Below are 24,503 nucleotides of genomic sequence, written 5' to 3'. Positions count from 1 at the left end.
CCAATTGCGTGATATAAAGTCAGAATTCTGAGATATAAAGTCAGAATTGCGTGATATAAAGTCGCAATTGCGAGAAAAAAAGTCAGAATTCTGACTTTATAACACGCAATTCTGACTTTATATCTCAGAATTCTGACTTTAAAACACGCAATTGCGACTTTATTTCACGCAATTCTGACTTTATATCTCGCAATTCTGAGAAATAAAGTCAGAATTGCGAGATGTAAACTCGCAATTGTGAGATAAAAAGTCGCAATTATATATTTTTTTTTTTGTGTGGCGGAAACAAGCTTCCATAGGTCATAAAAGACATCCATAACTACAAATAACTCCCAGGAAAACAAAAAAAATAAATCAAAGCATAATGTCCTGCTTCATTTCCTCGAGCAGCTCAAAATGGTGTGAAGCGGGCATTTTGTACTCACAACTCCATATTTTTATACAATGAATTTCGAACAACTTCTACTATAGGCAGCATACATTCAAATTTTGTCGATATAAACTGTTAAACAATACATATTTATAGTTTTTTTCATGTAACTGATAACTCTTCAAAGGCATTAAACATACAATCAAACAAATTCAACAAAATGAGCCAAACTCACCAAACAGTCGTCATTTACCCAAATGCATTCCCTTTAGGTTGCTGAACTAGGCAAGTAACAGTATGTCTATCTTTTTGAGTCTTAAAATCAACCTTACACAAGTTAAACTCAAAATGAATCTGCTCTCGATCTCTCCGCTTCTCTCTTCCTCTGTAGCTGTACAAAATGCCGGTGTGCTGCTCCATGTGACTTTCTTAAAGTGGAAGCATCATTATAACTCCCTACAGGAGTTTATTTTTAATGATCTCTTAGTTAAATGTTCAACTTCTTTAACTTAACTATACACAATCAAACTTCATTTCCAGTACCCCTTTTCCTGTTACAATATTGTGAATTCTAGCATCCACAAGTTTATGCACTCATACAGGCTCCATTCCTGCTGAACTGCTGTGGGTCAATCATCCTTTTCAGTGAAAGGTGCACATTTATGGAACACCATGCCTGTAGATCTAAAGTTGCAACCAGAACTCACAGTTTTCTCTACAAAGCTGAAACAATGGCTGAAATCTTTACAGCAATGTGAACATTGAGTCTTTTTCTGATTAGTTACGTTATTTTTATGAAGTTGTAAAGTTGATGTGTTTAGGTTTGTCAATATTCCATTGTTGATTTGTTTGGGTACAACATATAGGCAAGGCAAGGCAAGGCAAGGCAAGTTTATTTATATAGCACATTTCATACACAATGGTAATTCAAAGTGCTTTACATACTATTAAAAATAATCAGAAGAAATAAGAATATACAAAACAGTTTAAAATAAAGAAACAAGAAAGAACTAAAAATAATTAAAACAGTTTAGAATAAAGAACAGTTTAAAATAAAGAAACGAGAAAGAACTAAAAATAATTAAAACAGTTTAGAATAAAGACTAAAATAAGACACAGTATAAACAGTCGGACAAACAGTGACACAGTGCTCATTCATTAAATGCAAAGTTAAACAGATGTGTTTTGAGTCTGGATTTGAATGTGACTAATGTAGGAGCACATCTGATCTCCTCTGGAAGCTGGTTCCAGCTGCGGCTGGCATAATAGCTAAAAGCAGACTCTCCTTGCTTAGAGTGAACTCTTGGAACTTCTAGCTGATGTGATCCTAATGATCTGAGTAATCTGTTGGGTTTGTATTCCGTGAGCATATCTGCAATGTATTGAGGTCCTAGGCCATTGAATGATTTATATACTAGTAATAATACTTTAAAATCAATCCTATAAGTAACTGGCAGCCAGTGTAATGACCTGAGTACTGGTGTGATATGTTCATATTTTCTGGTTCTGCTAAGAATCCTGGCTGCAGCGTTCTGTATGAGCTGCAAATGTCTTATGGTCTTTTTGGGAAGGCCAGTGAGGAGTCCATTACAATAATCCACCCTGCTGGTGATGAAAGCATGCACTAGTTTTTCTAAGTCTTGACTGGAAACAAAGCATCTAATTCTTGCAATATTTTTCAGATGATAGTATGCTGATTTAGTTATTGCTTTGACATGACTATTGAAACTAAGGTCTGACTCTAAAGACACACCAAGATTCTTGACCTGATTTTTAGTTGTTTGACCTTTAGAGTGCAGGTATGCATTCACCTTGAGAACTTCATCTTTGTTTCCAAACACAATGATTTCAGTTTTGTCTTTGTTTAACTGTAGAAAGTTTTGGCACATCCAGCTGTTGACTTCATCAATGCATTGAAGCAGAGAGTCAATGGGGCTGTAATCATTAGGCGATAGGGCTAAGTAGAGCTGTGTGTCGTCTGCATAGCTGTGGTAAGAGATTTGGTTCTTTCTCATTATTTGGCTCATTGGGAGCATATACAGGTTGAACAGGAGTGGCGCAAGAATTGAGCCTTGAGGGACTCCGCATGTCATGGGCGTCCACTCAGACTTATGGTCACCTATACTCACATAATAACCTCTCCCATCTAAGTATGACCTGAACCATTTTAGAACTGTCCCAGAAAAACCCCACCCAGTTTTCCAGCCTGTCTAGAAGTATTTTGTGATCGACAGTGTCAAATGCAGCACTGAGGTCGAGTAGTACCAGCACTGATAATTTGCCTGAATCTGTATTTAAGCGAATATCGTTTATTATCTTAATGAGCGCTGTCTCTGTGCTGTGATGCGATCGGAAGCCAGATTGAAAATTATCAAAGTATCCATTTGAGTTTAAGAATTTGTTCAGCTGGTTGAAGACAACTTTTTCAATGATTTTGCCTGTGAAAGGAAGATTTGAGATCGGTCTATAGTTGCTTAATATAGGAGGGGTTGCTCTTTTTCAGGAGGGGTTTGACAACAGCAGTTTTAAGGGAGTTTGGAAAACTTCCATAGAAAAGTGAGGCATTTACCACTTCTATGAGATCTGCTTCTAAACAGGCTAACACACTTTTAAAAAAAGATGTGGGAAGTGTGTCAAGGGCGCAGGTTGATGTTTTAAGGTGCTGAACGGTTTCTTTCAGAATTTTGCCATCAATTTCTTCAAAATCAGACATAGTAACTACTTTCTCAGGTTGTAGTCTGATCTGACTGACCCCAGCGCAACTCAAGGATGTGCTGATCACCTTTCTAATATTATTGATTTTCTCAGAGAAAAAGGTAGCAAACTCACTACACTTGCTGTCAAAGAGCATTTCACTGGGAATCTGGCTTGGGGGATTTGTTAGTCTGTCGACAGTAGCGAAGAGATTTCGAGTATTATTTAGGTTTCTGTTTATGATATTGGAGAAGAAAGTCTGTCTAGCTTTGCCTAGTTCCATATTGAAAGCACGAATGGTGTCTCTATAGATGTTATAGTGGATTACAAGTTTTGTCTTTCGCCACATGCGCTCTGATTTTCTGCATTGTCTTTTCATAATTTGCACTGCTGTTGAGTTTCTCCAAGGTGCTTTTTGTTTACCATTCTTCCTGACTTTCACAGGAGCAATATCATCAATTACATTTTTAACCTTCGAGTTAAAAGAATCAAGGAGAGAATCAACCGAGTCAGCAGATATGCTCGGTCTTAGGGATATGGCCTTCATAAATAGTACACTAGTGTTCTCATTTAGGCATCTCTTCTTGACAGACACAGATCTAACTTCAATGGCAGGAGAGATAAATAAATCAAAGAAAATACAGTAATGATCAGAGAGTGCGACATCCTTAATATCATTCAATGAAATGTTTAGACCCTTACTGATAAGTAAATCTAGAGTGTGTCCACGATTGTGTGTGGGTCCATGTACATGTTGAATCAGATCAAAAGTTTTTAAAACAGTATTGATTTCTTTTGCCATATTATTTTCTGCATTATCTATGTGAATGTTAAAATCTCCAGCAATAGTGAAACTGTCAAACTCTGAGGAAATTATTGATAACAGTTCTGTAAAGTCTTCAGCAAAGGCTGAAGAGTATTTTGGAGGCCTGTAAATAGTGATAAGTAAAATCCGTGGAGCACCTTTTAACACAATACCCAGATATTCGAAAGAAGGGTAATTACCAAATGATATTTGCTTACATTGATAGACATCTTTAAAAAGAGCAGCTACACCCCCACCTCTCCTTCCAGCTCTGGAGACACTCATAAAGGTAAAGTTCGGAGGAGATGTTTCATTGAGGATTGTTGCACTGCAGCTGGCTTCTAGCCAAGTTTCATTTAGAAATATAAAGTCCAGGTTGTATGTGCTTATAAAGTCATTGACTAGAAGTGATTTCTTTTTAAGTGAGCGGATGTTTAAAAGTGCTAACTTAACAGTCTTGCTTTTTGTGTCCACAATCTTAGTTTGTCGTGTGATAGGCACCAGATTAGATGGGTTTGCTGTACGGCTTTTAAAGGCCTTAGACTTTCTAACATGTGAATGAACAGATGATACAGGAACACTGGGTTCCCGCTTGTTCTGTAAACATTTGAGAAAGTTACTGTTATCACAGCGGGGACCCGGCACAAATCACTTGGAGCTGGTATCGGTTGATTTTGTAACACCTCGAGCAGACGGTGGAAGTTGTGGGCCCTGGCATTGTGGAAGGGGCCTTAATGCTCGAGGAGGAGGAAGAGGGGGAGGGGGGAGAGGGCGAGCTGCGCCCATAGACTTTGGTGGTAGTGATGTTTTTCTGGTTGATATCTGGGGGCTTCCAGCGAATTGGGTTCCAGCATACACTAGTTTTTCCATTTTCTCTGAGAAACACATCAATGGGGATGTAGGAGATAGTGATAGCGGTGAGAGTGGCTGTGGTGTTAATGGAGGCTGTAATATGCTGTCTTGGCTTTCCTGGTCGTGTTTGGGTGCTGAATCTGTTGTTACTGGTGGCTGTAATATGCTGTCCTGGCTTCCCTGGTCATTCTTTGGTGCTGAATCTGTTGTTATTCGAGGCTGTAATATGCTGTCCTTGGGAGCTGAATCTTGTGACATTTCTAATATGTCACAGTCTGACTCTGGTGAGCTCAGTGGGCAGGGCTCAGCTGAAGTTGTGTCCGTGAGCAGAAGTTGTTTTGGCTGCATGGTGTTATCATTGTCTTTGTGAGATGTGTCAGCCGCATGTCCATTCAAGTCCTGAAGTGAAGTCCTGTGGTCATTCAAACTGTGTCCAGGTGAGTGTGTGCCATTCTGGTTGATTGGATTGGCAGAAGGATGATGAAGGGAGAAAAGGATATTGTCCTTTAGCACTCTTGAACCCAGTTTGTTTGGAAGATGGCCATTTTGTTGAAACAGTGGCCTCTGATTCCAGAAAAGATTAAAGTTGTCTATGAAGTTCACTCCTTTTATATTACAGGTTTTTTGCAGCCATGAATTAAGCCCAAGCAAACGTGAGAACCTGTTACTTCCTCTAGCTGGAAGTGGTCCACTGATGAATGTTTGTACTTTCAGTCTTTTGAGTGTTTCAAAAAGTTCATTGAAATCCTTCTTAAGCTGTTCTGACTGCTCTTTATGAATATCATTCTTCCCCACATGAATGATGAGTCGATTTGCAGTCTTATGTTTCATCAAAATGTTTTGAATTTCTCTGTTTACGTCAGAGGTTGTTGCTTGTGGAAGGCAGCACGTAGTTGTATCTTTCGAGCTGATATCTCTGATCGTAGAGTCCCCAACTATCAATGTTTTGACCTCGGCTGCGCTCTGAGCTGAGTGCCGCTGTCTGCTTGACCTTGAGCGCCTGTTAGTATCAGAGTGAGCTCCTGGCTGTCTGCATGTTATTTTATTTTTAAGACAAAGTGTAATACAAAAAATATTTATCTTAATATGAAGATTAAACTGGTATAAATGTATGAGGATATCTATTAAGGGAAAAAAAGTCCCATTCACCTGTAGTGTGATAATAGTGTCACCGGTTGTGGTCATTTTCAGGACTTTCGTCCCGGGTAGAGATTATGGCACACATCCCACGTTGTTCTATGGGGTCATATTAGTCTATAACAGTTGAGATATTCTCCGCTAAATGAAGTGCATACAAATCTTACCCAGGACCTCTACTATTGATGTCATAGTGTAGGTAGGGCCCAAACATAAACTCAAGCCCAGGGGCCGTCAGTCCTGCCCAGTATGTGACCCTCCCAACACATAATTGATTCGCACCCTCTACTAACAGCATTAGGCGGCTTAGATTGAGCCAGGATTAGGCCTTAGTTCAATTAGGATATTTAAGTAGCTTTTATAAACATGCCTTAGAAAAAAACATTACTGGAGAGTGTATCTTGAGACAAAACAATAGCACTGACATATTTTGAGATACACCAGTGTAAGTCGCTTTCAGTTAAGACAGCTCAAACATGCATTTTAGTCTGGGACTAAGCTTAAAACTTGTCTGTGAAACCGGGGCTTAAGCGATATACAGTAGCCTATTTAGAGTTAAAATTTGTCATTGTTATAAAATTAAAGTTAAGATGGAATTGTAATAATGTAGATATTAAACCATATGATAATTTGAGACATAAAAATGAGCAGTAAGATGTCAAAAAAGTACACATTCCGGCTGGTGACGTGCACAGCAGTAGCGGGAGCGCACTTAAAATTTGCCTCTTCATCCATCTGCCTCTCCCTTCCGTGTCCGCGCTCTCGTGCACGCGCAGGGAGCGTGCTCAAGTGCAAGTGGTTTCTGTTTTGTTTCCAGATTATTGGTAGTGCTCGGCCAGGCGGGGGTTTTCAGCGCAGCGCTCTGGAGAAACGTGGAGTTTGGCTGTTCGGTGCTTTGAACCTTCAGCCTCGGGAAACGGTGACTGCTTTTCATACATCTGCCAACGTTGTAATCAAGTGAGTTGCATTTACGCTGTGCAATGACTATTACATTTTTAATCTTGTTTATATTTGCAACCAATGCGTTTGATTATGCAAATCTAAGTTTATACAAAAAACAAACAAAGGGTTTAGATGTAACAAAAAATGTGTTTGTGGTGTGCTTTATTTTCCAGCTGCGCGAGGCATTGCCGCTGATTTGTTTTGTCTGCATGCAGCTTGGCGGGCACTGCCACTCCCCGAATCCCTGGCTTACTATTTATTTGATAAAAAATAAAATAAAATACAGTGAAATAATGGCAGCTGAAAATTTCTGTTGTAGCCTAATAATATTTCAGTTTTCAGGGTCACATGATCCTTCAGAAGTCATTCAAATAAATTCAGTCTTGGTGAGCAGAAGAGATTTAAAAAAAAAAAAAAAATTGTATTAACAGTTTTGTTGTTTTACAGCAATTTTTATTACAGCGTTTACATTATTATATTTCAACAACAGATTGTAGTATCAAAAAATTCTTTAAAGGGTAACTAAACCCTAAACAAATTTAGTTAATAATCTGTAAGACTGGGGCTTTATTAATGCTGTTCATTGATTCAAGTAATTTTTTTGACATTTGGGTATAAAATGTTTTAATTCTACAATATATGGTGTAAAAACGTCTGAGTGCTGCCCTCTTCAGGTTGAACGGTGGCTACTGCAGTTGAATTTTCCTATTGGAAGTTGAACCACGCCCTTGCCTACAGAGAGAAGTGTCAGGTGCACATACCCTTTAATTAAAAATAAAAACTAAATATAAAATCTGCTTTATGTGCATTTATAATGTTTGTACAACTTAGGTGTTGGCTGAATAAAATTGATTCATTAAACAAATTTGATGAATTGATTAGTAAATAAACTTTATTTTTAATTTTTTTTAAGTTTAATTTTGGTTCAGTAAAAATGTATCGGTGCATAGCTAGTTAATATTATTGGTCAAATGGGTTCGTCTGACAGAAAAAAAGTTAGTAATGCATGAACTGATTAAATGTAAGTCTTGAATTCAATGCAAGTCGCTTTAGATAAAAGCGTCTGCCAAATGCATAAATGCAAAATTAAAAGCACTCACAAGCATCCTGACTACATTTATGTTTTATATCACTCATCAGTATGGTTCTGTTCCACAGGGCACAATTTGCCCGATAAATTATGGATTGTTTCCTTCACCTGAGACCGAGAAAAGATGCGTCATGAAGGTTTTGAATTGCTTGGAACAGTGGTTCTCAATTCCAGTCCTCGTGACCCACTGCTCTGCACATTTTGTATGTCTCCCTTATTTAACACACCTGAACCAGATCATCAGCTCATTAGGAGAGACTCCATGAACTGAACTGAGTGTGTCAGATAAGAGAGACATACAGAGCAGAGCAGTGGGTCACGAGGACTGGAATTGAGAACCACTGGCTTGGAATATGATTGAAATTATGATTGAACAATTCCCATTGTTAACAAATGTTAACAAATGTCTTGGTCGGGGTATATAATGAATTGCAACAAGAGGCTCGGGTCGATTTGTAACTCAAATTAGCCTGTGATGCTGAGTGTATGCAAAAACACTTCTTCTCTCTTTATTCCAGAGCATTTGATGTTTTGTATTTATTATCTTTGAACTGATTATGAAATTGGCATGATACATTTACCTGACATAATAAATTGTTACATTTGATTTTATTCCCAAGTAGACTAAAATGGATTTGTATGTTACAGCAAGTTGTGCGTCAGATTAGTGACGTCTAATATTTGGCACTAATTCAATTGTACGTGTTTCGCAAAGACAAGAAGTGAATTTCCGTTTAGGGCAGCAAAAGTGCTGCTTGACCAACTTAATTCTGGGTGTGTCTTACCTCTGTTTTAATTTAATGTTACTTTAGATAAGTGTATGTGGGAAACCATGGTGTAACCACCCCAACCCACAATAAGGGTGATACACAGGCTCTCTACTGGACCAAAGGTTTTCGGTGGGTCAATAACCAAGAAGACACTCAAGTACCCAAAACTTATTAGATAACAATTTTATTTGTTTATACAATCATAATATTAAAACCCAGGAGGCAGCAGGTTGGTGAAATCATGACAGGTACAAGTCAACTACTCAAGTATTGTAATTAAATGATAACCAGCAATAAGTTAACTTAGAGAATAATAAGACATCAACAAACAGGATAATATATTCAGCAGGATAATATATTCGGCAATATACAGTACAAGCGACGCGGCATATGGGAGATATAACCTGCCCACCCCCTTACTCACACACATGCTCACTTTACACACAAATAGCAGCCAAATTAGGGCCTCCCCGGCAAACAAGGCAATACCAACACATACATCAACAACCAATACAACAGGAAAAAAAATAGAATATACTGCTGGCTCCCTTACCCACTACCAGACGTGGGTTACCGCGTTCAAGGAACTCAACGGTGGCCGCCAAACTTAAGAGGGGAAAACCCCAGCAAAATGTCCCTCCCAGTCGATTCACACGTGTTGCACAACAATCTCCAACCCATGTCCCGGCACGGCAGCCTCGGCAAGTAACTCAGCAGCAGCAACAAGAAAAACCCTCCCAAACAACAAATACATCATACCTTTTTAGATTTAATCTCTGATTGCTCATGCAACCCAGGTGTTTCTCTCCCTCCGCACGTCATGAGGAAAACACGGTGGACGCTACTAGTATCGCTACTCCCCTTATTTGGGATGAGCAGCTTACACCCCACCCCCCCACACACACTCTAAATGTGTCCGCACATTCCCACTCAAATACCTCACATTCTAGAACGTTGAGGCAACAGGCCCTTCATGACCTGTGAAGTGTGTGAACAAGAGGGACTTCCCCCCTGTGCGGTCTGCAATGTTGCTTCATCAATGTCCATATTACAGGCAGTCTCTCTATCCTTCTGTGTGGGTACTGTAAGACATCCCCCCACCCAAGGATACATACACCAATTACTGTTCATAGAATTGACATTAGAATTAGAATGCAAAACCTCTACTTCCTCTAAGCGCAAGGAAGTTTCAAACTTACATGGGCTTAACATATTGCGGTGCAACACTCTCTCGCCACCATCACCCCTCTCCTTCTTAACCACATAAATGGGAATATCAAGATTAGGTTGTGATGTAACTATATATATATATATTCCGTTCCCACTTATCATCCAATTAACCCTGTCCCCTGGCCCTCTTATTTAGTACCATGACTCTCTGACCCACCAACAAAGCGGTCAAACCCCTTCTTTTGATGAACTTGAGCCTTCTGAACCTGTTTTCTGGCTTGATTATAGGCAGTCACTAGTCTTTCATGGTGGTAGTGCACCCAGCTACCAGCGGTGCCTGAGAATTAATCTCCCCGGCCCAGCATTGCATCAATGGGCAATTTCGCATGACGGCCAAATATTAAGGAATAAGGGGTATGCCCTATAGAGGGATGGGGTGAATTATTGTAGGCCTGTACCAACTCTGCCACTTACTGATCCCAGTTCTCTTTCTGGTCGTCCCTTAATGTCCCCAACATACTCAGCAATGTCTGATTTAAGCACTCACATTGTCCATTTCCTGCTGGGTGATAGGGAGTTGTATGAGACTTGCTGATGTTGTACAATGAACATAATTATTTGATGACTTTTGATTCAAAACTGGGGCCCTGATTGGTGTGCAGCTGATCAAACCCCCTAAAAGGTTTCCCCACAACACCCTTTCGGTAGTCAAGTCAAGTCAAGTCATCTTCATTTATATAGCGCTTTTAAAGGGGTCATATAATGGTACATGCACTTTTACAAGTTGATTGCACTGAAATGTCTGTTGGCAGTGCCTGTACACAACCATCCTATCATGATAAAAATCCATCCAGTGGTTTTGTTTTAATCTCCTTATATGTTTGACCCTCTCTGAAATCAAGCCGTTCGATATTGTGACGTCATAATATCCAACGCCCCTCCCGCGATTGTGATTGACAGCCGTGTTTCAACACAAGACCCGCCCTGAGCGAGCTGTGACAGCTGTCATCATAGTAGTCCGCCATTGTTGATATGCTGGAGCAGAATGGCGTCTAAGCGATTGTGGTGTTCTGTTCTTAGATGAAATAAGGAACACAGCAGTCATTTGGATGTTCCTAAATCCGAGCCGTTGAAGATACAGTGGCTGAGTTTTGTTTTTGAAGCGATATGCCCAAAGGATTGACGCGGGGATTCCCTCACGGAGATTCCCCACGATCATCCATGCTTTCATGTTTGCGCGAATCATTTCACACCAGACAGCTTTACAAACGAGAAAAAACGGATCGGTACCAACGTGTTCCTGCTGAACCTCCAGAAAATGTGAGTGTAATGTTTTATTAACCTTTATATTAGTATTTATATTAATCTTTGCGAAATTTGCAAACCTTGCTGCAGGCTTCACGATGAATGCATCTAAGGTTTACACTCAGGGTACATTACGGCATGTTTTCTATGTACGACGTTCTCAATATAATTCATAATCCCACATTTATAATGAACAACACGTGGTTATTGTGTTAGAAACGGTGTACGCACAGAACAGAGGGGCGGGGTGAGCAAAGCTCATTATCATTTAAAGACACATGCACTTAAACGGCGTGCTGAAAACAGAGCTGTTTTTGACCAGGTAAAATTAGTGTTTTCTTACAATACTAATGAGAATTTTTAATTAAAGTATATTACAAACTTTTAATTTAGACCCTAAAGAATCATATTAGCTTGTACAAAAATGGCATTATATGACCCCTTTAACAATGTAGATTGTTTCAAAGCAGCTTTACAGAGATAAGCATATAATTTAAGGTAACAGAGATTGTTTTGGCTTTATAGCGGTTCTTTAATAAAGTTATTTTCCAGTTAAAGTTAGTTTTGATTGATTCGCTTCCGTCGCAACAATCATTTGTTATTAAATTAGGGGCCGCCAAGACGACACCATTCTCTCAACACAGACTTTAAACGCGAACCTGTGATAAACGCTGATGGCGCTCACATGCGCATTAAGAATTGGTTCTATAGTTATGTGCGTTTGAATATATGTGCGCAGGTTTGTAATTCCCTACAAACCAAGCCTAAACAAAGTACTGGTCTTTCCTTATAAATTTTGATACAGAATTTTATTTTATTTTGTCACTTCGGGGTAGGTACGCGAAACGAATTTTCCCAACAACGCTTTATCTGTAGAGTGGTAAAGGGATCCTCCATAGGGAGAGACTAATTGGCACTTCAGCACTGCGTTGTCATCGGGTCCAGGCAAAGGTCCTTTGTCAGATCTGGATACGGCCTAGATCCGGCAAGCTGTGGGAAAACCTCGGGATATAGACCGGGGTGGACAAATGGAGTCACTGCTGTTTGGTCCAAAGTTGGCACTGCGACTGCGTAGCAAGTGAAGTGATCCATCATTACTAAAATATTGCACATTCCACTGCATGCAGGCTCCAGTGACAGAAAGTCGACAGAAACAATCTGTAGAGGGTATTCTGATTGTATAGAAACAAGGGGGGCACTCACTTTATTGGCTGGAGTCTTATGCAGATTGCAACACACACATTTGATACACCACTCCTCCACTCCTCGCGCAAGCCCTGGCCAGAAGAAACACAGACAGGCCAAACCCAGGGTCTTTTCCACCCCCAGGTGTCCTGCACAGTCATGCACCCATCCCAGGACTTGATTCTGCAGACACTGAGGTACAATTACTTGTTTCCATTTGTCAAATGTCTTTGGATCACATACCTCCCTGCACAGCAGTCCCTGATCCACACAAAGGCGGGCCGACTGTCGCAGCAGCACTTGAGTGGGCCGATCTTCAGCTGCTCGCTCTTTTGGAACTGGCCCTCTTCCTCTGTCAATATAGATTTGTGCCCCTGCCTCAATCTTTTGACCCTCCTCCAGTATGACATATTTAACCACTGGAACAAAAGCATGTACACAGGCATGGACCCCTTCAGATGTTACATATCCACCCTCACCACCTGGGGCTATCCCATCCCGTCCTGACAGAGGTCTTATTCACAGGCCACCTGGAGAGAGCATCAGCATTTCCATTTGTCTGCCCCGGTCTATATCGCACCTCAGACTAAAATCCTGCAAGCTGGGCTGCCCATCGTTGCTCCACTGCACCCAGATTTGCCATATTCAAATGAACCAGTGGATAATTATCTGTGAAAACAGTAAAGGGAGACACAGCAAGATATTCCTGAAACTTTTCTACTATGGCCATTTCAACGCCAACAGTTCTAGTTTGAATGAGCTGTAGTTTTTATCATTTCTTTCTGTTGGACGGAGGCTTCTGCTTGCATAGGAGATCACTCTCTCCCTTCCCTCTTGCACCTGTGCCAGCACTGCCCCCAAGCCTGTCTGATTGGCATCAGTGTACAACAGAAATGGCAACTGAAAGTCTGCATAAACCAGTATGGGTGCTTGTAGGAGATTCTCCTTTAATTTTTTTAATGCCATGTCCTGTGCCTCTCCCCATTCCCAGCAGTCTTGTTTACCTATGGCCGGTCGGGTGCGTCGTTTTGATGTCCCCCACATCATAGAGTTCAGGGGTGCTGCAATTTGGGCAAAGTTTTTAATAAAATGTCTATAGTAACCTGCTAAGCCCAGGAAAGCACGCAGCTGGATGATATTCTGAGGAGTTGCCCAGGCCTCCATTGCTCATAACTTCTCTGGGTCTGGTGACACCCCTCCTTGTGCAATCACATGGCCTAAGTAAGTAATGCACTTCATGCTGGAAGAGAAAGCACTTAGTAGGTTTAACTTTCAAGCCAAAGTTCTCCAAGCGACTGAAAACCAAGTCCAGGTGGGCAATGTGGGCCTCAAAAGAAGGGGAGAAGACAATTATATCATCCAAATAGAGCAACAATGTTTCAAAATTGTGGTCACCCAGGCAACTTTCAACCATTCTCTGAAATGTTCCTGGAGCATTGCATAGCCCCATCGGCATCCAATTAAATTCATTTAACCCCATGGGGGTCACAAAGGCAGTCTTCTTATCAGCTAAATGCACCCCCACCTGCCAGTACCCATGTGCTAGATCTAATGTTGAAAAAACTCTAGATTTCTTCAATGAAGCCAATGATTCTTCAATTTTTGGGAGGGGGTAAGAATCTTTATAGGTAACACCATTCAACCTCCTGTAGTCTACACAGAATTGAATAGTGCCATCCTTCTTTCTGACAAGCACTACAGGCGCTGCCCAGGGGCTATAGCTCTCCCTAATATTACATTTTCAAGCATGTTACTCAAAAGTCCCCTCACTTCCTGATACAATTTTGGTGGAATCCTATTATACCGCTCTCTAATTGGAGCTGCATTGCTTGCTGGTATCACATGCAACACCCTATCAGTGTACCCATAATCCTCATGTTCTGAGAAGACCTTCTGATGCTTGGATAATAATTTGGCAATCATCTCTTGTTGTTCAGCACTAAATTGTAGTGGGTCTAATGGAACAGTCACCGGCCAAAACACCTGTTCTTGTTCTACATCCTGCACTGTATTCTGCCTCACCCCCACTTCCACAGTCTCATCATCCAATGGTCTTAACTCTACATCTCCTTGCCGACTTGGACACAACTCAACATAAAAAATCTGCCCTATTCGACAGCGCTGAAAAAGAGTCACTGGAACTGGAGAAAGATTTAGAATTCGGACCATAACTTTTTCCTTTGAAACTGTGCTCAGTGATCTAGCTACCAATAACTGGCCCGGCAATACATCTTGACAAGGTTCTACTAAGCCCACATAATCCTTCCCATCAGGTTGTAAATGTGCACATGCCTCTATCACCACCTCTGACTGTGCTGGTATTGTCTTTCGTCTTCCCTGCAGCCAGTAAATTGAACTTATCTGTCCTGACTCATCAGCAAACGAAAACATCTGATGCCACACTTTGACCCAGTCTGTGTCATCAGGAAATCTCTACACTCCTTAATCACATTCATACCAATTAGTCCTGGGTACAATGATCCATTTGAGTCTTTAACAGTCAAAACCCCCCTTTTTGGTATGACTTTCCCACATATATTCAAATCCACATCAATATATCCTATACGGAATCATTAACCCATTAGCAGCTACCAAATTGAACTTTTGGATTGGTGGGTACATTGTTGGTCCTCTAGTCTCAAAATATTTTTTAAAATATTGTTTTGTATTAAAATATTGTCTCCATATTGGAACTCGTATACTTGCAATGTTTTTGACTCCACTAGGGCACATAAACACAGCAGTAAAGTGACTCTCCTTCACCAGGAATGAGGAAGCTGCTTTACAGACACTCCCGTTTTACACACGTCACTCAAACACAGAAGCAGGAAACTATTTCAACTCCTCAGTTCAGGGAAATGATGTTTTATTAACAAAGTTCGGGAGGAGCACGTTCAGATAATTAACACGAGAGGAGAGCACTCAGCAATCAACGACAAGAGGTGTGTGTGTATATATATATATATATATATATATATATATATATATATATATATATATATATATATATATGTATATATATATATAGAGCAGTCTCACCTCAATTCGTTGACAGTTTAGCAGCATCCCTCCACCACCCCTTCTCCACACTTCTAGTCCTAACCACTTACATACGAGGGGGAGTTTCGGAGCCCTCCCCCCGGACAGCACGCCAAATACGCATTAAACTTTTACTCCCTCTAACTGTATGTAAGTGTGAACTCGTGAAACAGAAACTGAATTATTGTTGAGGTGTTGTGTGTTTGTGTCTCTCTGTATTCATGCAGTAAAATGGCAGAAGCCAGAATATCAGTGGATCAGAATGAGTTCACGTGTCCAGTGTGTCTGGATCTCCTGAAGGATCCAGTGGCTATTCCCTGTGGACACAGTTACTGTAAGATCTGTATTACAGACTGCTGGGATCAGGAGGATGAGAAGAGAGTCTACAGCTGCTCTCAGTGCAGACAGACCTTCAGTCCAAGACCTGCTTTAGCTAAAAACACCATTCTGGCTGAACTGGTGGAGAAACTGAAGAAGACTAAACTTCCTGCTGACTGTTACGCTGGATCTGGAGACGTGGAGTGTGACGTCTGTACTGGAAGAAAATACAAAGCCGTCAAGTCCTGTCTGGTGTGTCAGGAATCTTACTGTCAAACTCATTTTGACCATCATGAGGAATTTCACTCTCGTAAACCACACAAAGTGATTGATGCCACTGGACGACTGCAGGACATGATCTGCCGTAAACATGGTAAAGAGCTAGAAATGTTCTGTATCACTGATCAACAGTGCATCTGTGTGTGGTGTAAGGAGTATGAACATAAAAACCACAACACTGTATCAACTGCAGCACAGAGGACAGAGAAACAGGTATGAACTGAGAGGGATTGATCACACAGAAATTAAAGTGTCTTCATTTACTCACTCATTTACTCATGTTGTTCCAAACCGGTTTGACTGAGTTTCTTCTGTGGAATATAAAAGATGATATTTTGAAGAATTTCTCATCTATTTTAGTTAATACATTGAAAGTCAATGGGAAAGTCATTGTAAGTCAATGGATTAAAAAAGTTTCAAGCTCCAAAAAGGAGAAAAAAGAATAAAAAGAATCTAAACAACTAGTGGTTAAAGAAAGGAGTACGCTTAAGTGAATTGACATGCACTTGTAGTGTACTTCAAATTAAAAGTATATTTAAAAAAATAAAACTGTACTTGCAGATAATATAATATTAATGAAATGAAAGGCCACTTAAGTGCACTTAAAGAGAGTCAACTTTCATGACTGTTTCATAAGTACACTTTATAAAGTACACTTTTTATAATGTAAAATTATATATATATATATATATATATATATATATTATGGCAAGCCGTTCAGGAAATAATTATATTTATAATATGAAGTCTGAATATATAGAATGAAAGTCTGAATATATATGGAATGAAAGTCTGAATATATATAGAATGAAAATCTGAATATATAGAATGAAACTCTGAATATATAGAATGAAAGTCTCAATATATATAGAATGAATGTCTGAATATATAAAATGAAAGTCTGAATATATATAGAATGAATGTCTGAATATATAGAATGAAAGTCTATATATATATATATATATATATATATATATATATATATATATATAGAATGAATGTCTGAATATATAAAATGAAAGTCTGAATATATAAAACGAATGTCTGAATATAGAATGAAAGTCTGAAAATATATATATAGAATGAAAGTCTGAATATATATAGAATGAAAGTCTGAATATATAAAACGAATGTCTGAATATATGGAATGAAAATCTGATGTTATCAGCGCCATCTTGTGTTATTCATCTATTATTTTTTATACACATTTTGAACAATGAGCGAGTCCGCACGGAATTTAGTAGCAGCAATTTTAAGTAACGATCATCTAATTAACACCCTGACGAATGCGTGTACGGGCCAAAATACTGGCAACCGTACTCAACATCGCTCTACTGATGAAGAAATTAATTTGCTATTTCATCGCGGAAGAGCGAATGCGGTGAATTCATAAGATTCATAAATTCCTTCGAGAATGATGCATATGATGCAATGTTATTTCAGCACCATTTTGTTGAACATGACTGCCCATAAGCGCTAAGAATGTTGCAAGAATGGAAATATGATCCTCGAGATGACGTGATGTAGACTCCAAATTGTTTATGTTTTTTGGAGTATGACCAACTGTTGCAAAAAAGTCTTGTAGCTCATCAAAGTATTGGAAAATTTCAGGGAATGACATTTTTAAATGAATCACAATTCAAAAGGCTAAAACAAGCTACACATTATTCAGTGAGAATTGTCAAATGTACAATTTCTTTTCACATATTCACACTTTCACATACATTTAGACTTTCATTCTATATATATTCAGACTTTCATTCTATATTTAGACTTTCATTCTATATATTCAGACTTTCATTCTATATATATTCAGACATTCATTCTATATATTCAGACATTCACTCTATATATTCAGACTTTCATTCTATATATATTCAGACTTTCATTCTATATATTCAGACTTTCATTCTATATATTCAGACTTTCATTCTATATATATTCAGACTTTCATTCTATATATTCAGACTTTCATTCTATATATATTCAGACTTTCATTCTATATATTCAGACATTCATTCTATATATATTCAGACTTTCATTCTATATATTCAGACATTCATTCTATATATATTCAGACTTTCATTTTATATATTCAGACATTCACTCTATATATTCAGACATTCACTCTATATATTCAGACTTTCATTCTATATATATTCAGACTTTCATTCTATATCTTTCATTCTATATATATTCAGACTTTCATTCTATATATTCAGACTTCATATTATAAATATAATTATTTCCTGAACGGCTTGCCATAATATATATATATATATATATATATATATATATATATATATATATATATGTATATATATATACTGTATATATATTATTTTGCCTCTGTAAACAGCTGAGACATTCTTCTAAATATCTTCTGTTGTGTCTCACAATAGACAGAAAGTCATACAGGTTTGGAGCGACATGAGGGAGAATAAATGATGATACTAATGATATAAAACTAGACACTGATGAAATACTGCCGACATTCATTTCAGGAAACCATGAATCTGTGGTTTGAACCAGACAGTAAAAACTTACCATGCAAGATCTTTAACCACTTCACCAACTCTGGATTCATGTAACTTTAATGTTTGTATGACGGTAGTTTTATGTGTCATTCCCTGTCATTGGTTTGTCCTCCAGAAACAGCTGAAGGAGACGCAGATGAAGATCCGTCAGAGAATCCAGCAGAGACAGAAAGATCTTCAGCATCTGAGAGAGGCTGTGAAGTCTCATAAGGTGAGTCTGGAGAAGAAGAGAAGTGTGAGACGTCTCAGTTTGGACTCTGTGTGATTGTGATGTGTGTGTAACAGCGCTCTGCACAGACAGCAGTGGAGGACAGTGAGAGGATCTTCACTGAGATCATCCGCTCCATTGAGAGAAGCCGCTCTGAGGTCACACAGCGGATCAGAGATCAGGAAAAGACTGCAGTGAGTCGAGCTGAAGGACGACTGGAGCGGCTGGAGCAGGAGATCAATGATCTGAGGAGGAGAGACGCTGAGCTGGAGCAGCTTTCACACACACAAGATCACATCCAGTTCCTGCAGGTAACAGAGATCTAGAAGAACAGGATCATAGGATCATAGGATCATAGAACAGGATAGATTGAGCAAGATCCTGCTATGACAGAGAAACATTTCATGAGAGCAGAATGAGCCGTTGACTGAGATGTTGTCAGGAATTCAGTCAGATTCAGTCAAGTGTTGTGTTATCATATAATCATCAGTCAGACTCTCATCTGATCATCTTCTGTTTAAAGAGACACACTTACAAAGCCCTGGGAAATTTACCATTAAATATTAACTCATTTTTCCTTCTGGTTTCTTCTGTCTTGATGAAATCAGTGAACTTGATGGTATCAATATCCAGCCAACTAGATTTTTCATCCTCTTTTAAATTAAATATTTTATTTCTACTAAAATAATTTCAGTAATTGGGACCAAAATTGGGTCAGGTGATCTTCAAAGTTGATAATATTGATAATGTTGATTAAATTAAACAATCAAATTTCAATAGAAATTACATTGAGTATATTTTAGTTTATCATAAATGTGTGTCAGTTCATTCAGCAGTAACTAACCATATTTCAAAGACAATAGAAATAATTATGAAATTACATATACAGATACTTAAATCCTACTTAAAAGCTCTCTAAATATTAGCTAATTGCATTTAATATAAATTTAGACTACGAGACATTCATTTAATTAAAATAATTATTTTTAATTATAATTTTAAAAATAATTAAGTGTCTGAAAGCATTACATTCAATCTGCTCTTGGTTGTTACATACACCTTATGATGCACTCTTGGACACATCGTCAGTAATAGTACCTGGGGTCATAGGGGGTTTCGGGTCTTTCAACTTCAGACCCCCTCACCCAGGCGACCCGACCGGAAGTGATCAGTTCCCGGCCTGCGTCCAAGGCTTTTTCTGCAGCCTCTGATGCTGCACTGATGGCTCTTCTCTTGCACACTCCTGTGATTCCCAGGAGGCTGTAGGCCCTGCAGAGTGACCTTCCTGCAAAGCCCCTTCCCCCAACCTCGATGGGCAAGCACTGTGCACGCCACCCCCGTCTCTGACACTCCTCTTCCAGCTCCGCATATTTCTCCCTTTTCCTTTCACTCGCTTCCTCCATCCTCTCCTCCCAGGGCACTGTTAGCTCCAACAAGATAACCTGCTTCGATGTTACTGAGAGAAGAACCATGTCGGGTCTAAGGCTGGTCTTCACAATGTCTCGGGGGAACTTGAGTTGCTTTCCCAGATCCACCCTTAGCAGCCAGTCATTCGCTGTTCCCAGCAGGCCTGTCTGAACTGTTGGTCGGGAAGGCGGGGGTTCTCCTGCTCTTAAGAATGAAATTTTGCACCTTGGTGGTTGTAAATGCTTGCTCTGATTGATGGCAGTAGTGATGGACTCTGCAACCACCTTCAGCACTTGGTCATGGCGCCAGCGGTAGCGGCCTTCCCCAAGTGCTTTAGGACAGTTGCTGAGGATGTGTTCCAGCGATCCTCTTCCCTTGCACAAGGTACATGCCGGAGTCTCCACCTTGCCTCAACAAAAGAGATTGGATGGACTGGGAAGGGTGTCATAGACAGACTGAATGAGAAATTTTATGCGATAGGGCTCAACCCTCCACAGCTCTGCCCATGAAATCTTTCTCTCCATGGCATCTTCCCATCTAGTCCATGCGCCCTGTTGCCTCAATCCCACCATCTGGCTTGCACGCTGCTCTTTGATCCCAGCCCTCACTTCTTTTTGGACCAGGTCCCGCCTTTCCTTACCCTTCAGTTTGTTATAATGGGTTATTGGGGTTCCCAGTCCTGCACGGCCAATAGCCACGGGACCCACCAATTCCTTATGACGCAGCCGTGATTCTGCCTGGTCCACCGCCTCATGTGCCCTCCACTTTATGCCAGTCCTGACCTCAATGCCAGCTTGAGATACTCTTGGGTCCTTGGAATCTCTGTACTGAAGCACCTCCCTTGCTCTGGTAACCATGAACTCCTCGCTGAGGCTATTGATCGGTAGCGTTAGCTTGTTCTTCTTGCCGTAGAGGGCGATGCTGCTCAGACTTCTTGGCAAGCCCAACCACCGTCAAAGGTAATTGCTCACCCACCTCTCAAATCCTTCCACGGTGGAAATTGGAAATTCGTACACCAACAATGGCCACAATATCCTAGGTAGGATTCCATGTTGGTATAACCAAGCTTTCTTAAGTATATATATATTTAAATTATATTATTATTAAGTGTCAAATACTAGAGTTTGTAGCATTAAATGATGAATATGAGAAGAATGTGCTGATTGTGTGAAAGTACTGGATTGAAGCGAGTCACTGAAGAGAAGTCAAGTCAACAAGAGCCGCTCAGATCTGATATAGTGCAGGTTATTGGCTGAAGTGTGGAGATGATGAGTTTTGATTTCTGTTTTCTGTAGAGTTTCCAGTCTCTCTCAGCACCTCCTGAATCTACAGACGAACCCGACGTTTCCTTCAGTTCTCTCTCCTCTTTTGATGGCATGAGAGAATCTGTCCGTCAGCTGAGAGACAAACTGGAGGATTTCTGCAAAGAGGAGATCAAGAAGATCTCAGACGGAGGTAAAGTCCTGCGCCTCGTTTATACAGACGTGTGGAGAAAGATCCCAAATCTGAACGTACCGTTTCTGAAATGTTCCTACGATCCATAAAATCTCCTTAAATGCATCCCAGTTTTAAATCACAGTTATTAATAAATTAAATTCAAGTCCATCAAATCCTCCTACAGAACGGCCACAAATATCTCTTGATGATTCAGAAATACGGACTCATCATCGTGGACAAGCGTTTATACACACATGACGGAGGATGAAATCCATGGAATTTAGGATCAATCCGATGTGTGTGTTTTATAAATGAAGCCCCTGGAGATTATTAATCTGCTCTCAGAGTCCATCATCTAATATTATAGAGCATCATATTAGAGATGTCTCAGAAATTAATGTATTTTATCTTGTCATTTCTCTTCACACTGTTCATGTCTGTTTATTTCCACAGTCACTTTCACCAACATGAATCCCAAGACCAGGAACGACTTCCTACAATGTGAGTCTCTAGAAAACAAGCAGAAAAACTCACTGAATGTGTTCATGTTCTTCCTGTAGAAGGAGAAATAAATCATGACAGAAGAGTTTTATAATTGATCATGTAAATGATGATTTGCACAGGATATTTGGTCAGCTGTACTGAGACACTGAAGATACACTGAACATTGATTCATGAAGAGTTCAGATACATTAAAAGATCAGACAGATTCATAATTCCTGTTTCTGATGTGTTTTCTCTCCATCAGATTCCCATCAGCTCACTCTGGATCTGAACACAGTGCATAAACTCCTCAGTCTGTCTGAGAGGAACAGAGTGATTACTAACACTGACAGAGAGCAGCCGTATCCTGATCATCCAGACAGATTTGATCAGAGGTGGCAGGTGTTGTGTAGAGAGAGTGTGTGTGGACGCTGTTACTGGGAGATTGAGTGGACTGGGAGTCGTGTGTATATATCAGTGTCATATAAGAGCATCAGCAGGAAGGGACGGGGTAATGAGTGTTGGTTTGGAGGTAATGATGAGTCCTGGAGTTTGAACTGCTATTCCTCCAGTTACTCATTCTGGCATAATAACAAACACACTTCTCTCCCTGTAAAGTCCATCAGCAGAAGAATAGGAGTGTATGTGGATCACAGTGCAGGAACTCTGTCCTTCTACAGCGTCTCTGACACAATGAGCCTCATCCACACAGTCCAGACCACATTCACTCAGACGCTCTATCCTGGGTTTTGGGTTTATTCTGGATCATCAGTGAAACTGTGTTGATGTTTCAGAACAGATTGTAGAGAGATTTTACCCATAATACTTTGAGCCGCACGATAAATCAGTAACAGTGAGATACAGAGACTCTTATTTCCTCTTCATTACATTATTACTGATGAACTTCACTGAAATAAAACAGAATAAATGTGTGTATCAAATCCTCAGAGACAGTAAGAACAATGTGTGTGTGTGTGTGTGTGTGTGTGTGTTTATCAAGCTATAATTGTATTGAAATCAAATTCCTTTAGTTGTTATTGTAGTGACACATAATAATTTTAATATTACTATTAAAAGTACCTTTCATTTGAAAATTTTAAACACAAACAAAATGAAAAGGAATAATGAATAATGAAATAACAGAAATGGTTGTGAACAATGTAAGGAGTGAAGATGTGGAAAATGACATTAGTAGTGGAGAAAATAGTGCTGGAAAACAATCACAGTTCAAAATGTGAGGAAAATTGTGATGCAGAAGATGAGGGATGAAGAAGCACTTTCTGAGATTTCAGATACTGGGTCACAAGGGATGGAAATCATGAACTCTTTACAAGAAATAAATTACTTTCACAACGTTTGATAAAGTTGTTGATGTAAAATAGTTATTTCCAGATATGGAGAAATGAATCAGTGTTGTTGTTGCAAAAAGCAGTGAGCTCTAGTTCTGGATAAAAATAAAAGATTCCCGCTGAAAAAGTTGCCAATGAAATTAAGGGAAAGAAAAGAAAAGTGCAGCTTCACAAAAATATTTCCTCTGTGCTTTTTCTTTTCTCTCTCTGTCTTCTTCTTGCTTCTCTAAATGAGTGTGTGGAGAGTCTGATCATCATGAGAACATGAGTAAACCTGTGTAAAATCAGGTCATTTTTGTGTAGGGCAGGGAGAGACATGCGACTCAAATTGCTGTTTGGTCGCCATTATACTCCTGTCTTTTTATATATTTGCTTGACTCAAACAAACAATAAATAGACAGAGACAATTTCACACAGAGCTCTTGCTGAAGGCACAGAAGCTGACATTGTTTTTTTTTTTTTATTATTGTTTTTTTCAAGTTTTTAAAATGTATTTATTTAGTTCAATTACAGACAAGTACAATGCAACAAAAAACAAGACAAATACAAGGCATTGTAAATACAGTTCAGAATGTATAAAACAAAGAATAACAACAACTAAAGTATAAAATGAACATGTATGTAAAAAAATAATAATAATAAAATACAAAATAATAGTAATAAAATACAGAAATAAACGTGCTTTATAATATCAGTGTAACGATCACAGCATGACCTCCCTCTCTGGCCGCCAGAGGGCGCCCTCGCCCGAATACTGACTTTCCGATACGAACTCCAATTCCCATGATGCAGCATTCCTGGACTGATCCCGCATCCACCTGCAATCATTGATCACACACACACCTGCACCTCGTTCCCTACCAACATAAAACCACACTCACATTGCAACCAGTGCGAAGTCTTGTTTTACTGCTGTGAACATTTCTAAGCGGTTCTCCTGTGTTTCTCCTGCCTGTGTTTGACCCATTCTGCACTGGTCTTCTTGTTGCCTGCTGCCTGGCCATTGGGTCCGTGTACGTTTTGATAGTTTGTTTTCCAATTGACCCTTCGCTAAGCCACGCCCAAAAACCGCCACTGGCCAATCGTGGCTTAGCAACCGTAACTAGGCGCGGAAGGTCTGGCAAGC

At 39.6% G+C, this 24,503-nt stretch overlaps 1 protein-coding gene across 1 annotated transcript; it reads left to right on the top strand.

Moving 5' to 3' along the window:
* The first annotated feature begins 15,535 nt into the window (after positions 1–15,535).
* Positions 15,536–23,499, top strand: LOC311086501 (tripartite motif-containing protein 16-like protein). The gene is made up of 6 exons (XM_084119415.1): positions 15,536–16,169; positions 18,609–18,704; positions 18,779–19,012; positions 21,404–21,563; positions 21,999–22,046; positions 22,294–23,499. Exons 1-6 carry the CDS (start codon positions 15,591–15,593, stop codon positions 22,812–22,814), a joined length of 1,638 nt encoding a protein of 545 aa, XP_083975541.1. The 5' UTR covers positions 15,536–15,590; the 3' UTR covers positions 22,815–23,499.
* Positions 23,500–24,503: the final 1,004 nt, after the last annotated feature.

The sequence above is a fragment of the Abramis brama genome, assembly GCF_963993115.1.
Source record: "Abramis brama genome assembly, chromosome: 1".
NCBI lineage: Eukaryota > Metazoa > Chordata > Actinopteri > Cypriniformes > Leuciscidae > Abramis > Abramis brama.
The sequence above is the reverse complement of the archived record's forward strand: the minus strand, read 5'-3'. Positions and strand labels throughout refer to the sequence as shown.

What these genes read in the sequence shown, in the direction of transcription:
- LOC311086501 (XM_084119415.1), top strand. Translation starts at nt 15,591, where the DNA reads ATGGCAGAAGCCAGAATATCAGTGGATCAGAATGAGTTCACGTGTCCA. An exon ending in CACAGAGGACAGAGAAACAG is followed by an intron (nt 16,170 to 18,608) that starts GTATGAACTGAG and finishes TTTGTCCTCCAG; the next exon opens with AAACAGCTGAAGGAGACGCA. An exon ending in ATCACATCCAGTTCCTGCAG is followed by an intron (nt 19,013 to 21,403) that starts GTAACAGAGATC and finishes TGTTTTCTGTAG; the next exon opens with AGTTTCCAGTCTCTCTCAGC.